The 16,888-nt window shown below is 36.4% G+C and overlaps 1 protein-coding gene across 7 annotated transcripts in view; it reads right to left on the reverse strand.

Moving 5' to 3' along the window:
- The window catches only part of S100PBP (S100P binding protein), a 31,789-nt gene continuing 14,901 nt past the window's right edge, over nt 1–16,888 (reverse strand). For 2 of the 7 annotated variants that reach the window (XM_007125073.4, XM_007125074.4), the window contains 2 exons: nt 2,920–3,007; nt 1–708 (listed from right to left, as the gene is read on the reverse strand). In XM_007125073.4, coding sequence (XP_007125135.2) covers nt 567–708; nt 2,920–3,007 — 230 coding nt within the window. In that variant the 3' untranslated portion in view covers nt 1–566. Of the gene's footprint in view, nt 709–2,919; nt 3,008–4,810; nt 4,863–10,844; nt 10,889–16,888 lie in introns of those variants that run through there. The other 5 variants (XM_028486793.2, XM_028486789.2, XM_007125078.4 and 2 more) reach the window with 5 other exon arrangements.

The following is a 16,888-nucleotide window of genomic DNA, read 5'->3' on the forward strand; positions in this document are numbered from 1 at the left end:
GTAGGTGCAAAAAGAAGAGAAGATTTACACTTCTAATTTGTCCTTTCAACTACTTCAGATGTCCTGGATTACCAACTTTAAAATACTGACAGGTATTTGGAGATTCAAATAAAAAAGGTAAGAGGGGTTATTACAAGTGACTTGTATCCATTTATAAGTCATCAGCAATAATTAACACTGGCTTGCAGCCTGATAAAGAATCTCTTCCTCATAGGAGATTAAAAGATGATTTCTTTTGGGCACCAGAAGTAGACTTCACCTCTGCATAGAGGTGGGTATTTTGCTTGAGCCTGGGTGTTTTGACTTAATGTCGGCTTTCAGGCGGCAGCCACCTTCAATTTAAATTAAAAAATTAAAACTATTATCAACTCAACACTGCTTAAATGCATACACACACATAAACAGAAAGGACCTTATACAAAAAATTTCAAGTCAGCAATGGGCATTTACAAAAGGTGACAAGTTCTTTAAATTAAAATGTTGTGAAAAAAAAATTTCAAAATCTACAAAGCACAAAACAGCAGAAGATGAGACGCTGCTCTGGACAGGACCCTGGATAGGGACCTTCACTGCTGATGGGAGGAGACAAATGGACTGTACGGGAAATCTGGTAGACGCTGGAACCGATGGTGGCTTCGCATGTTCTGGTCAACCCACTGAGTCAGACTGTATCTTTGCAGAGATTTCTGTCGGAACCGGGCATAGTTTCTATCAGCAGAGAGGGAAAGTAAAAAGAGGACAGATGAGGGTTTCAGCTGGAATGGTTATTTGTATACAAAAAAAGCCAAGAAAACTATTTAAAGAATATTGTTACTTTTGGAAATTGGATATTCATTTTATATTTCGATTCTCATAATTTTAGAAATTTTATATTATTTTCCTTATATGAAAGTCACACTATAAGTTCTATTTCCTTCCAATTTCCAAAGCCACCTAATTTCCATACAGGTATTATGGTGATATGGTCCATATACACGAATGTTCTAAGAAAACCCAATGTATAATGTATAATAATGTTTAAGCAGGAAAAACCCATTTTCTCCCTCTGGAAACATTTAGAACAGGATCTATATTTTATTGCTTGCATCAGACCTGTACCTCCAACAGGACTTCACTGTCTGACACAGCTCAAGGTTGCTCAGGACACAGCAGTTAAAATTAGAATAAAATTCCCAGAGAAGGTAAGCATCACGTGAGAATCACACTGCAAGTTTAGAAACTGAACAGACTCAAAGTTTCTTGAGAGCCTCCTTTAGTCGTGGTACTGGGCTGGGGTTCTGAGCAGGACCCTCTGAGATAATTTCATCCCATTCTCAACTCCAGCTGGTCCTAATAACCACCTGGGAAGCTTTAATGTAAAGATATAGATTCTTGGCCCCTCTCTCCACCCTTAGACTTAATAACTTAGAATCCCTTGAGTCAAGCCCTGGACATCTGTATTTTTAGACATCTCCATAGGTGATTATGGGGAATAGCTCAGGTTGAAAATAATTTTAACAGTACCTGGTGTTTATCTAGCCCTATATGCAAATACTTGCTGAATTCTTTAAACATCTCACACCATTTAACCCTAATGACAATCCTACCAGAAAAGTACTCTCATTAACTCCTTATACAGGATAGGAAACTAAGCCTCAGGTAAAATAACTTCCCCAAGGTCGTAGAGTGGAGTAAGTAGAAGAGCCTGGATTTGAATTCACATCTGACTGCAGAATTTAATAACTATTACACAACACTGCCTTTCCGAGTACTGCTGTCATTTTGGCAACTATAGAGAAAACACTAAGTTTAAAGGCCCTGATGTGGGAGCATGTCTGACATACTTGAAAAATAGCAAGGAGAGACTTCCCTGGTGGCGCAGTGGTTAAGAATCCACCTGCCAATGCAGGGGACACCGGTTCAATCCCTGGTCCGGGAAGATCCCACATGCTGTGGAGCAACTAAGCCCATGCACCACAACTATTGAGCCTGCGCTCTAGAGCCCGTGAGCCACAACTACTGAAGCCTGTGCGCCTAGAGCCCGTGCACCATAACAAGAGAAGCCACTGCAATGAGAAGCCCAAGCACCGCAATGAAGAGTAGCCCCCACTCGCCGCAACTAGAGAAAGCCCGCGCACAGCAACGAAGACCCAATGCAGCAAAAAATAAATAAATAAATAAACTAAATAGTATGAAAAACAGAAATAGCAAGGAATCCAGTGTGACTAGAGCAGAGTGAGCAAGGTGAATAGTAGAGGAGATGAGGGTGGTGAGCTAACCAAGTCAGCCTAGACCAAAACATATAGGCACTTGTGATCATGGAGCTGGGAAGCCACTGGAAAACTCTGTGCAAAGAAGAGAATCTGACTTATGCTTTAAAAGAATTTCTCTGGCTGCTTGAGTTGAGAACAGTAGACAGGCAAGGGCAGAAGTAGGGAGACCATTTAGGAGACTTGCAACCATCCAAGTGAAAATGATTGAGAAATGATCAGGTTTTGGATATATTATACGCAGAGCTTATAGAATTTGCTAATGCACTGACTATGGAGTAAGAAAGGAATCACAAATGACTCCAAGGTTTCTGAATAATTGGATCAAGTAACTGAATAAATCTGTAAAACCACACGGCATCAAGAAACCAGAAGATTTCAGGACTAGAAAGGCTCTGACATCAATTAGTCCAATATCTTAATTTTACTGTTGTGAGGACCAGAGAAGTGAAGTGATTTGATCAAAATCACATAGCTAGTTAAAAAGTACAAAGCCAGTATTAGAACTCAGGTTTCCTGAATTCCAGTCCAATTCTTATTCTATTATACTATATCACTTCTTTTTCTACCTCTGGAATTAAACAACAATTACAGCCCTACCAAAGCCCTACCACATTTCTCCTGTAGCAAAATTCTACCCTTTTCTTCCTTCTTCTAAACACCCACTCACCGCCTGGTGAGGTCTGAAGGATGCTGCCATTTTGGGTTCTGCATGTGATGAACTTGACCCATCAAGGCACGCAGCTCCCCCAAGGTACCTGTGATACAGAGAGATCAGTGGTTAGGAAGCAGCTCAGTGAACTACCATGTCAGCCTAGGTCAAAACATGTGCTTTCAGGGAAAGAGAAAACAGGCACTGGTCCTAATACTTACTATCTACTTATGATTATCACAAGCAGTCAACACAAAAACTATAAGCCAGAGAAGGGAGCTTGCTCTTGGATGATATGATGATAAAGAAGCAGCAATAATGACAGCCACCATTCATTCATTCAACATTAATTTATTAGCTCCTATAATGTGTGCAAAACTTTATTGGGTCCTAGAATATGGTACACACAAGACACTGGACCTGCCCCATGAAGTTTATACAGAAGATGGGCAATTCCAAAACCTTTGATAAGTGTAGTGACAGGAGAAATACATGCTGCTATGAGTACAGAGACTGGGGAGTGGGGGTTAGAGAAAGTCCCCAGAAGTAAATTATAAGCAGGGATCTAAAGGATGTACAGACGTTAGTGGGAGGGGTGGGAGGTAGGGGTAGCCAGTAGAAATAGCTAATATAAAGGCCCAGAGACACAAGACAGCAAAATACATTCAAGAAACAAGAGAAGTTGAGAATAGAAGGCGGGTAGGGGCTTTTTGCTTAACAAGAAAAATAACTGGAGGCAATTTCTCAAACACCTGGGAGCCAGGCAAGGTGCTAGGCACTTTACATGTTATCTTACTAGTTTTGAAAAAATATCTTGTATGGAGATAGATTTTTATTAACATCATTTTAGAGATGGGAAACTATGGCTCAGGGAGGTGAACTTGCCTTAAATGATTATTAAACTGGACTCAAAACTGGCTCTTGTTAGATTCCATGCTTTTGCCACTATTTGATAACGCTTAATTTGCACTTAAGGGCTGAGACTTCGGCTGAAGCTCACAAAACCAAAAATTACGGTTAGAAAGAATAATTCCCCTAGACCAGTGGCTCTCATATTTTAACATGCATCATAATCAGCTGCAAGTATAAAACAGGTTGCTGGGCCCCAACCCCAGTTTCTGATTCTGTAGGTCTGGAGTGGGACATGGGAATTTGCTTTTGTAACAAACGCCCAAGTGATGCTACTGCTGCTGCTGGTCTGGGAACCACATTTTGAAAACCACTGCCCTAGAAGGTGGAGACCTTTCTTTCAGCTGGTTTACATACTTCTCATTATCATATCTACTCTGCTCTCAGGAACCAAGAGCTGTCAAACTAGGCGACAGACCATCTTTTCATGTTCTGGTAAAAGATATTAACTTTAGGACCAGTTTAATTTATTTGAAGCCTCAAGAAGCCCAACTCTGTAGAAAAAGTATATACTTTGGAGTTTAGGCAGACTTGAGTTAAAATTCCAATCCAGCCACTAAACTAGCTCTGTAACCCTGGGTAAATCATTCCTCTTATCTATGAAATGTGGACAATAATAATATTTTGCTTGAACTTAAATATTAGGGATATAGTACATAAAAGACCTAGCATATCTTCTGGCACTCAGGCAGTGTGCAGTAAGTGGTAGCTATTATTATTATGTTGTTACAGCCTCGGGACTATGTTAACTTGCAAAGACTCTTCAAAGCCTGTGACAATCAATCACCTATTTATAAGGAAAAAATGCTTATTAAATGGATCAGTCTACATATAAACTATGACATGCTTTATAACACTCAGCAGAAATTCTCTAACCATAATGAGATGATACTTTTCAGCAAAAATTTATAGATTCATTACATTAAAAGTTTCTATGCAGTTAAAATTAAAAAGCACAACCAAGGGTAAAAGAAGACAACTGACAAAATGAAAAATGTACCTGAAACGTATTTGCAAGGGTTTACTGTCCTTATTCTGCAAAGATAAGTCTCCTCATCAAACAAACAAAACAAAAGAGGTCAAGGACATGAATAGGTAATTCTCAAAACTAATACAAGTAACCAATAAACGTAATGAAAAGATGTTCAATCTCACTAATATGGAAATAAAACATATTAATCTCACTTCTTGAGAAGGAAATACAAATCAGAAATGAGTTTTCCCTTTAAGAGAGAAGTAGCTTTTGATTAGAAAATCCCTTGCCTGTTTGATTTGTTAAGCTAAAATCAAAGGTCTCTACTCAAATTGCTTTTCCTTTACCATACTTTCATATCACTAGCATCCCCCTCCCTCTAGCCCCCACAAAAAGGACATTTCAATGGTGAGGAAATCAGCTTTGCAAGAATTTCAAGATACATTTTTCCTGCCAAAGCATCACCAAAGGAGGGCTGACAAGATATGGAAAGTCTGGTGTCCAGTCTCAAATAGGACAAGATTATCTGCAGACCATGTCCTTCAGCTCACTCATCTCTTACCACATAGACTCTATAAAACTGTCCTGACGATGGAGACTAAAGATATACCTATAAACCTCCTACAAAGAAACCTATTCACTTTAAACTAAAAGAAGAAAAAGACTGATCGATTAGGCCCAATGAGGCTTCAAGTATTCAACTGCTAGGCGTCATAATCTAGCAGCAGCAACTTACATATAGCATTTACCATGTATCAGGCAGTATCCTATGTGCTTTACATATATTAACATATTTATTCCTTACAATAATCCTACGAGGTATTTCCTCCAATTTACAGATGAAGAGGCACAGAGAAGTAATCGGTCCAAGGTCATCACACAGCTAGTGACAGAGCCCAAATTCCAATAACAGAATACCATCATAGGGTTAAGTTTCCTGAAAAATTTTCTAGGACTGACATTTCACTGTGGGGATTAGAAAGCAAGAATCATATTGCAATATGTCTTGTATACCCAGTTGGTACCTCAGCACAGCGCTGAGTAAACAAAGGCTCAATAATTATTGTCTCGGCTTATGTACCAAGAAATGTTAGTTTTCATTAGCACTAAGAACTTACTGATGTACCAGGGTAACCTTTATTATTAATAAGGGTTAATGATCTAGAGATAATGGGAGCTAATATTTATCAAGCATTTATTATGTGCCAGGCACTTTGCTAACTGCTTTGCATGTATCCTATCACTTAATCCTAACAACCACATGAGGCAAATACCATTATCTCCATTTTATTCATGAAAAAACTGAAGCTTAGAAAAGATACTCATCTATCATCTAGTAAATGGGAAAGCCAGGATTCAAACCCATGTGGGGCTATTAATCCAAAAACCTTATTTCAGCTCATAGCTTCAATCTCTTCTTCCTCCAAATTTAGAGATGCTAACAAGAATAGAAACATTTAAATTTTCTCTTTTCATAGTTTCCAACAGATGGGCTTTCTTGGACCAACAATCAGTATCATGGGTTTATTTTAAGTTGTGGCTAAAAGGTGGTGAAGACTGTCCTTTGTTTTGTGGCTGAGAATGAAATTCATCTAAGAATGAAATTAGGAGGAAAAAACCTCAACATTTCAGAGATGAGATCAGCGGTTCACTGAAACAATCTATAAATATGCAGCTGACTGATCTGGGGAAAAATCCAGTCTCGTAACTATCCTTAATAGGTTAAAAGTTAATCAATTGTTATAAAGGAGGAGTAATGATAACACTGAATGCTTGCTATGCCAATGGCCCTTCTGACAGGTCTTATACATCACCATACTTTGTACCACATGACCAAGAACAGAGACTCTCTCTGCTGGCTAATGACCTAAGATCTGGCCTGGCACCAACAGGTCATTAAGTGAATCAATCAGATACTCTCCCTTGGAATGTGAATGTGAGCTTTAATAATGAGAACAAGAGAGAGAACAGCACACAGAGGCAGGGCTCCAGGAGAGGACAGACACTTGAGATAGCTAATAGAGAGCAGCAGAAGCACACTAGTCATAGAGATAGATAAGATTAGAAGTACCAGAATCACTAACTCAGCGGGGAAAACCTATTGAAAAGGAAACAAAGGCATCCATTTCTGAGGGGGCCTGGCTCTATGTTTGATTCTTTTTATTATGAGGCCGAGCTATGTTGTGGAGCCTCTAATCTTCATCTTTTCCTGTAAATCCTTAAACTCAGTTACTTAAAGGCAATCACAATGTCTTTATTCAATGCAATCAAAAAACTACCTAATACAGGGGAGGGAATGAAGAGGGAAGGAAAGAAAAAAAAATGTGCTACAGGGGTATAGGCTACTGCTTTTACAAAAAGATTAATAAAATAGGTATAGGGAATTCCCTGGCGGCCCAGTGGTTAGGTCTCCATGCTCTCACTGCTGATGGGCTGGGTTCAATGCCTGGTCGGGGAACTAAGATCCCACATCCCACAAGTCACACAGTGTGGCCAAAAAAAAAAAGGAAAAAAAGATTAAGTAGAAAGCCAGAATGCAAACACCCAGGCCAACAAAAGTGTGATGATCTAGTACAAATCTTGACTGATTTTTTCCATGCATATAAGGCAAAAAACAAAAGAAAGAAACAGGAATTTATATATATAACTCATTTCTGCAGTGTTATAACTCATATAAACAGGAATTTATATATATAACTCATTGTATAGGGGATATTGAACAATGTATGAATGTTCTCAACAGTAATGGCAAATGTAGAAACAGAATTTACATAACCACTGCTGCTTATGGTCTTCAGTAAAAATCAAAGCAGACTTCCACTTCTAATCATAATGAATGGGCATACCTCCACTGTAAGCAACTAGAGACTGGGCAAAATGTATTAAACAACTGTATTCAGACTGCTCAGAACTGTAATCCCTAAGAGAAGGGAAACAATTGAGGTGAGACTCAAAACTTCTTATGAGTCTATGAGTTTATAATTTTTCAAAATAAAAAGGTTTTTTTTAATGAAGGCAAAACAAATATAAAATAAGTAAACAAAAGCAGAGAAACTTCACAACAGCAGACCTGCACTATAAGACACTAAAAGGAGTTCATCAGGAAAAAAGAAAATATGAGATGGAAAGGAATCAAGAACACTGGAAATGGTAAATATGTGAGTAAATACAAAAGCCCTTTTCTCATTTAAAAAGTGTCTTTAAAAGATAACTGTTTAAAGTAAAAGAAATAATCAGGGACTGCCCTGGTGTTCCAGTGGGTAAGGCTCTGTGCCCCCAATGCAGGGGGCCCGGGTTCGATCCCTGGTCGGGGAACTAGACCCCACGTGCATGCCGCAATTAAGAGTCTGCATGCCGCAGTGAAGATCCCACGTGCCACAACTAAGACCCGGAGCAGCCAAAATAAATAAATAAATAAATAAATAAATATTTTTAAAAAACAAAAAAATAAAGTAAAAGCAATAATGTATTGAAGAGTTTATAATATATGTATATATAATATGTATAAAAACAGTAACAAAAAATGGAGATTTGGAAGGGTACTATTGTTAGGGCCTTACAGTATACGTTAAGTGGTATATTATTTGAAGGTAGACTAATTAAAGTTAAAGATCTGTATTGTAAACTATAGAGCAACAGTTCTCAAAGTATGTCCCAGGATCCGTGGGAGTCCTCAACACCCTTCTGAGGCTTCACAAGATCAAAATTATTTTCTAACAGCACTGAGATGTTATTTGTTTTTACTACTTGCAATCTCTCAAAAGTGTACTGGGGAGTTTTCAAGAGGCTACACAACATGATATGGAACGCAGAACCACATATGAGAATCTGGTAGTTTTCTATTAAGCCAGATGTTAAAAGAAATTTGCAAAAATGTAAATCAATGCATTCTTCTCCCTAAAATTTTGGTTTTGTTTTGAAAATTATAGTTATTTTTAATAAAAACATTATGTTAACATGCAATGAATTATCTTAAAATATATTAATAAATATTTTAACAATTTACCAGTTATAACTTTTAATATGGTTGCGTATAAATAGATAAAATGCAAACAAACAAAAACATTTTGGGGTCCTCAATTTTTAAGAGTATGAATAATCTGTAGGAGTGTAAACAAGCCCTGAGACCAGAAACTGTGAGAACTACTACCCTAGAACAACCACTGAAAATAAAACAAAGAGGTACAGGTAATAAGTCAAGCATGGAGATAAAACGGAATACTAAAAAATACTCAAAAAAAAAAAGCAGGAAGAGATGAAAGAAGAAACAACGAACATACAGACCAATAGAAAACAAGTGGTAAGGTGATAGATTTAAATCCAACCATACTGATAATTACATTAAATGTGACTGGACTAACACTTGAATTAAAAGACAGACTGTGAGACCAGGGGGAAACAAGACTCAACTATATGCTGTCTACAAGACATCCACTTTAAACATATAGATAGTTTAAAAGTAAAAGGATGAAAAAAACATATCATGCAAACACTAGTCAAAAGAAAGCTCGAATGGCTATTTAAATCAGACAAATTAAACTCTAAAACAAGGAATATTACTAAGAGTAGAAAGAGACAGTTCATAATGATAAAGGGGTCAATTCTTCATGAGGACATAATATTCCTAAATGTATATGCATCTAATGGCAGCGTTTCAAAATACATGAGGCAAAAATGACAGAACTGAAAGGAGGAACAAAAACATCCACAACTAGGGTTGAAGATATAAACACTCTTCTTTTAATGAGAAAATCTGTAAGGATATAGAACTGATCACAACCATCAACCAACAAAACCTTATTGAAATTTATGTAACATTCTACCAACATCAGAATATACATTTTCAAGTACACATGGAACATTCACCAAGATAGACCATATGCTGGCCTATAAAGTAAGCCCCAGTATATTTAAAAGAATTGAAATCACACCAAGTATATTCTCTAACCACAACAGAATTAAACTAGAAATTAATAATAGGAAGATAGCTGAAAACTCCTAAATATTTGGAAATTAAGCAACACACTTCTAAATAACCCATAGGTCAAAGAAGAAATCACAAGGGAAATTAGAAATTGCTTTGAACCAAATGAAAATGAAAACACATCAAATTTGTGAGATGCACCTAAGCAGCACTTAAAAGGAAACTTGAGACTTAGAAAGGTCTCAAATCAATGATGTAAGTTTCCATATTAAAAATCTAGAGAACAAGAACAAATTAAACCCAAAGTAAATGGAAAAGAAATAATAAAGTAAAGAAAAGAAAACAGCCAACAACATAGAAATATGAAACTAAAAACTTACTTTGGGGAAAAAATTAATAAAATCGATAAACCTTTAACTAGATTTAAGAAAAAAAAGACAAATTACCAATATTAGAAATGAAACAGTGAACATCACTACAGATCCTACAGTAATTAAAGGAATAATAGGAAATTTTTAAAGAATAATTTTATGCCAATAAATTCATCAACTTAGATAAAATGGATAAATTCCTTGTAAGACACAAATTACCAAGATAAAGAAGATAAAGAAATTCTGAAAAGCCCTGTATCTATTACATCTGTAGTTACAAACCTTGCCAAAAAGAAAACCCCAGGCTTTATTGGTAAATTCTACCAAACATTTAAAGGAAGAAACAATACCAATCCTGCACAAACTGAGAAACTGAGGAGAAAACAATTCCCAACTAAATTTATGAAGCCAGCATCACCATGATACTTAAACCAGAGGAGGACAGTACATACAAGAAAAATTGAAGACCAATATTCCTCATAAACAAGACATAAAAACCCTTAAAAATACTAGCAAATTGACTAAAGGATAATTCATCAAGACCCAGTGACTTTACCACAGGAATGCAAGTTGGCCTAACAGTAAAAAAAAAAATCAATAAATGTAGTACACCGTGCTACAAAATAAAGGAGAAACACAATATGATCCGAATAAATGCAGAAAGTTCATTTAACAAAGTTCATCATTCATTCATGATAAAAACTCCCACCAAACTACAAATAGAAGGGGAACTTCCTCACCTGATAAAGAGCATCTATGATGAATCTACATCTAGTATCATACTTAATGTACTAGAGAGCCTAGTCAGTGCTGTAAGGCAAGAAATAAAAGGCTTATAGATTGGAAAGGAAGAAATACACTGTCCTTATTTGCAGATAAAGTCATGTTAACACAGAAACTTCTAAGGGGTCTATTAAAAAGTTACCAAAAGTAATAGAAAAACTTAGCATGGTCAAGGTCAACATAAAAAATCAACTGTGTATCTATATGCTAGCAATGACCAGCTAGAAATTGAAAATTAAAAATTATCACTTACAATACCATAAAAACGCATGATACTTATGAATTAATTTAACAAAATATGTACAAGACCTGTACAAAAAACTGCTGAGAAATTAAAGACATAAAGAAATTGAGAACTATATCCTGTTCATGGATTGGAAGGCTCAATATTGTTATGATATCAACTTTCCCCAAATTGTTCTACAGATTCAACACAATCCCAGTGAAATACCTGACAGGTATTTTTTTTAACAAATTGACAAGATGAAATTGACTTTAAAAAACTATGGAAATCCAAAGGACAAAACAATTTTAAGACTTACTATAAAGTTACAGTAATCAAGACAGTGTAATATTGACATAAGAAAACACACATATATTAATGGAACAGAATAGAGAAATCAGAAATAAACCCACGGAAAGAATAATTTTTTCAATAAATGGTGTTAGAACACCTAGATATTCATATTAAAAAAAAAAGAACCTAAGCTTTGCCTTACAAAAGCCATAAAATAGTATAATCACTTTGGAAAACAGTTTGGAAGTTTCCTGTACAGTTAAAAAAACACATACTAAATGACTCAGCAATTTAACTAATTATTTTCCCTAGAGAAATGAACACATGTTCACACAAAAAACCCATATATGAATGTTCAAAGATGCTTTATTCATAATAACCAAAAACTAGAAACAGAAATGTCCATCAACAAATGACTAAACTGTGGTATATTCATACAAGGAAAAATTCAGCAGTGGATGTATAGAACATACATGCAACAACATGGAGCTGTTTCTTGTTGTTTTAAAAAACTACTCCAAGTAAAAGAAACCAAACACAAAAGAGCACATACTGCATGATTCCATTTATATGTAACTCTAGAAAAGACAAATCTAATCTATAATGACCAAAAAGAAATCAGTGCTTTCCTAGAGCTGAAGTGGAGGCAGGGACAGATTGACTGGGATGGAACACAAGGGAAATTTTTAGGGTGGTGGAAATGTTCTATCAAGCTTGATTGCTGTGATGATCTCACAAGTGCATAGTTCTGTCAAAACTCACCAAGTACACTTAAAATGGGTGCATTTTATTGCATGTAAAACATACCACATTAAAGTTGATTTAAAAAAATAAAAAAAGTTAAGGCATACTTCCAGATAAATATAGCAGGTTGACTGCATGAGTTTATCTCTTCTTGCTCCTAACATCCCTCACTAAATTAGAAAAGAAAGGTCTCAAATGAATGATCTCAGCAACCATCTAAAGAAACTAGAAAAAGAAGAGCAAATGAAACTCTGAGTAAGCAGAAAAAAGGAAGTAATAAATATCAGAATGGAAATTAATGAAACAGAAAAACAGAGAAATATCAATGAAAAGGCTGTTTTTTTTAAAAAGAAAAATAATAATGTTGATAAAGTTTTAGCCAGACTGATTAGAAGAGAGAAAACACAAATGACCAATACTAAAAATGGGAAAGATGGTATAACTAAATACTATATAAAAGGTTAATAACAGAGTATTATTAACCTTAATGCCAATAAATTTAACAACTTAGATGAAATAAACAAATTCCTTGAAAGACTACCAAAGCTCACCCAAAAAGAGATACCAGTTTTTCTCTACAAATTTTTCCAAAAAATTGAAGAGGTGGGAATACTTCCCAATTCACTCTGTGAGGCCACCATAACTCTACCAAGACCACACAAAGAAATTACAAGAAAAGTACAGACCATATCCCTTATGAAGATAGATTCATAACAAAATTCATGACAAAATTTTAGCAAATCAACCCAACACTATTATTACAAGGATAATACTTTAAGACCAAGTGCAGAATGCATAAGACCAGGAATGCAAGATTGGTTTAACACTGGAAAAATCAAATAATACAATTCTCTAACATTATATGATTATCTCAGTAGATGCAGAGAAAGTATTTAATAAAACCCAATACCTATTTCTAATAAAAATGTACAAATATTGGGCTTCTCTGGTGGCACAGTGGTTGAGAGTCCGCCTGCCGATGCAGGGGACGTGGGTTCGTGCCCCGGTCCGGGAAGATCCCACATGCCGCGGAGCGGCTGGGCCCGTGAACCATGGCCGCTGAGCCTGCGTGTCCGGAGCCTGTGCTCCGCAACGGGAGAGGCCACAACAGTGAGAGGCCCGCGTACCACAAAAAAAAAAGAAGTACAAATATCAACTGAATTTCCATATACTAGCAACAAACAATCTTGGTAAAGATGGGAGTAACTGGAATTCATACACTGCTGGTGGGTATATAAAATGGTACCACTTTGGAAAACAGTTTGGTAGGTTCTCAAAAAGTTAAACATACCTACCGTATGACCCAGTCATTTGAAAGCATATCCATACAAAGATCTGTACATGAATGTTTATAACAGCTTTATTTAAATAGCCAAAAATTGGAAACAATCCAAATGCCCATCATTAGATGAATGGATAAACAAATTGTGGTATATCTATATAATGGAATACTACTCAGCAATAAAAAGGAATAAACTACCAAGAAAATGATTAATTGCAAAATAATTATGTTTTAAGAAAGAAGCCAGTCTCAAAAAAGAGTATACAATGACAGTAGCTCAGCAGTTGCCTGGGGAGTGGAGGGAGCAAGGAAAGGCAGGAGGGAGGAATCACAAAAGGGCATGAAGAAATTTTGGGGTGTTACAGTATGTTTATCTTGATTGCAGTGATAGTTTCATAGATGTTTACATATGTCAAAATTCAACAAACTGTATACTTTAAGTTTGTGCAGTTTATTGTATTTTAATTAAAACTCAAGAGAGAAAAAATATCTTGAGAGAGGTAAGAAATTAATTCATAAAATAAGAACATAAAAAAAAAAGAACAAAACAGGAAAGAATTCTTAGAAGTCATAAATGTGAATGTAAAAATAAAGAAGTTAATAAGAACAGAAAATATCCCAGAAAATAGAATAAAGAGACAGAGACAGAAAAGGGAAAGAAAAGGTAAGAGACGTAGAAGATCAATCCTTGGAAGTTCAATATCTAACTATTAGGAATTTCTTAAAGAGAGAGTAGATTATACAGAGAAGAAACAATTATCAAAGAAATATAAGAAATTCTCAGAACTGAGAAATATATATCCAAATTAAAAAGGCCCACTGAGGACTTCCTGGTGGTGCAGTGGTTAAGAATCCACCTGCCAATGCAGGGGACATGGGTTCGATCCCTGGTCCGGGAAGATCCCACATGCCGCAGAGCAACTAAGCGCGTGTGCCACAACTACTGAGCCCTCGTGCCACAACTACTGAGCCTTTGTGCCACAACTACTGAAGCCTGCACGCCTAGAGCCCGTGCTCTGCAACAAGGGAAGCCACGACAATAAGAAGCACACCCACCGCAACAAGGAGTAGCCCCCGCTCTCTACAACTAGAAAAAGCCCACATGAGGCAACCAAGACCCAACACAGACAAAAATAAATAAATTAAATAAATAAATTTATAAAAAATAAAAATAAAAAGGCCCACTGAGTATCTATAAAGCATAAAGAACAGAAGGAAAAAGAAAAAGAAATACCTGTACCAAGATATCTCAATAATGAATACAAATTATCAGAATACAGTGGATAAAGAAGACTCTAAGAACTTCCAGAGAAAAAAATAGGTCATAAGCAAAGGAATAAAAATTAAATTGAAACCAGATTTTTATTTTTTTTATTTTTTTTTTTTTTAGTGGTACGCAGGCCTCTCACTGTTGTGGCCTCTCCCGTTGCAGAGCACAGGCTCCGGACGCGCAGGCTCAGCGGCCATGGCTCATGGGCCTAGCCGCTCCGCGGAAACCAGATTCTTAATGGCAACACTGAATATATGCCTTCAAAGTTCTGAGGAAAAATGATTTTTCAATTTAGAATTCTCTATCAAACCATCATTCAAGTATGAGGATAGAATAAAGACATTTTCAGATATGGAGGAGCTCCCAAAATTTATCTCCTATGCACCCTTACTTAGAAAGTCTCCGAGGATGTGCTCCACTAAAACAAAGATCAAGAAAGAGGATGAAATGGAATCTAGGAAACAGGATTTAACCCAGAAGGGCAGCAAAGGAAAATACTAGGATGACAGTTCTGTAGCAGGCCTAGAGAACAAGCAGTACAGATTGGAGCAAAAGAACAGAAGGGTCTAGGAAAAAGGTCTCCAGAAAAAAAGTAAAAAGGAATTGATAGATTACTGGGTATGTTTGAACATTTGCAGGGGAAGAAGGGGGGATACTGATAAGGATATAAGTTGCATTTGTAAAAAAATTAAAGATAAATTCATTTGTAGTTAAAAAAAAAAGTGAGGTAATTAACAACTCCAGAAAAACAAATAATTCAAGAAAGAAAAGTGAAACCATAGTACTACACTACTTGGCTTTGCAGTAAACAGTATTTACTTAGTTGTAATACAAATAATGAATACTGATTTAACAATCATTAGGATAGCTACTACCAGAAAACAGAAACTAACAAGCAATTGTGGGGATGTAGAGAAACTGGAACCCTTGCGCACTGTTGATGAGATTCCAAAATGTACAATCACTGTGTTAAACAGTATGGCAGTATCAATAAAAAATTAAAAATAGAACTACCATATGACCCAGCAATCCCACTTCTGGGGACATAACCAAAAGAATTGAAAGCAGGGTCTCGAAGAGATATCTGCACACCCATGTTCATAAGCAGCACTATTCACAACAGCCAAGAGGTTGAAGCAATCCAAACGTCCACTAAAGGAGAAATGGATAAACAAAATGTGGTATATATACATATAGTGGAATACTATTCATCCATAAGAAGGAAGGAAATTCTGGCACATGCTACCCCATGGATGAAACTTGAGGAGACATTATGCTAAGTGAAATAAACCAGTCACAAAAAGACCAGTACTATATGATTCCACATATATGGGGTATCTAAAGTATTCAAATTCATAGAAACAAAGAAAAGAATGGGGACTTCCCTAGTGGCGCAGTGGTTAAGAATCCGCCTGCCAATGCAGGGGACACAGGTTCGAGCCCTGGTCTGGGAAGATCCCACATGCTGCAGAGCAACTAAGCCCGTGCACCCCAACTACTGAGCCTGCGCTCTAGAGCCCGTGTGCCACAACTACTGAAGCCCGCAAGCCTAGAGCCCGTGCTCCGCAACAAGAGAAGCCACCGCAGTGAGAAGCCTGCGCACCACAATAAAGAGTAGCCCCCACTGGCCACAACTAGAGAAAGCCCGCATGCAGCAATGAAGACCCAACGCAGCCAGAAATAAATAAAATAAATAAATTTATTAAAAAAAAAAAAAAAGTAGAATGGTGATTACCAGGGGCTTTGGGGGAGTGGCAGGGGAAGGCTAGTTATTTTTTAATGGGTATAGAGTTTGAGATTTGCAAGATAAAAAAGTTCTAGAGATCTGTTTCACAACAATGTGAATAAACTTAACACTACTGAACTATACACTTAAAAATGGCTAAGATGGTAAATTTTATGTTACTTTTTTTAATCACAATTAAAAAAAAAAGACTAATGGGGTCATGTCAGAAAACACAGGAGCCCGCTTGAAGGATTTCTCATTGGTCAAAACTGGGACAAATTGAGCATCAAAAAGAATACTGACTATAATTGATTAGAAGACATTGATTTTTTTTAATTCATGAGGTAACAGTGATACTAAAAAAAAAAATTGAAATCTTCATACAAGTATACTAGCTAGTAATTGTAGAAGAAATGCTATATTTAGAAAACAAACACTTTCTATGCAACTCTCTGTGTAGTAGCTGATTCGGGCAGAGATCACCAATG

The sequence above is a fragment of the Physeter macrocephalus genome, chromosome 3, assembly GCF_002837175.3.
Source record: "Physeter macrocephalus isolate SW-GA chromosome 3, ASM283717v5, whole genome shotgun sequence".
Lineage (NCBI taxonomy): Eukaryota > Metazoa > Chordata > Mammalia > Artiodactyla > Physeteridae > Physeter > Physeter macrocephalus.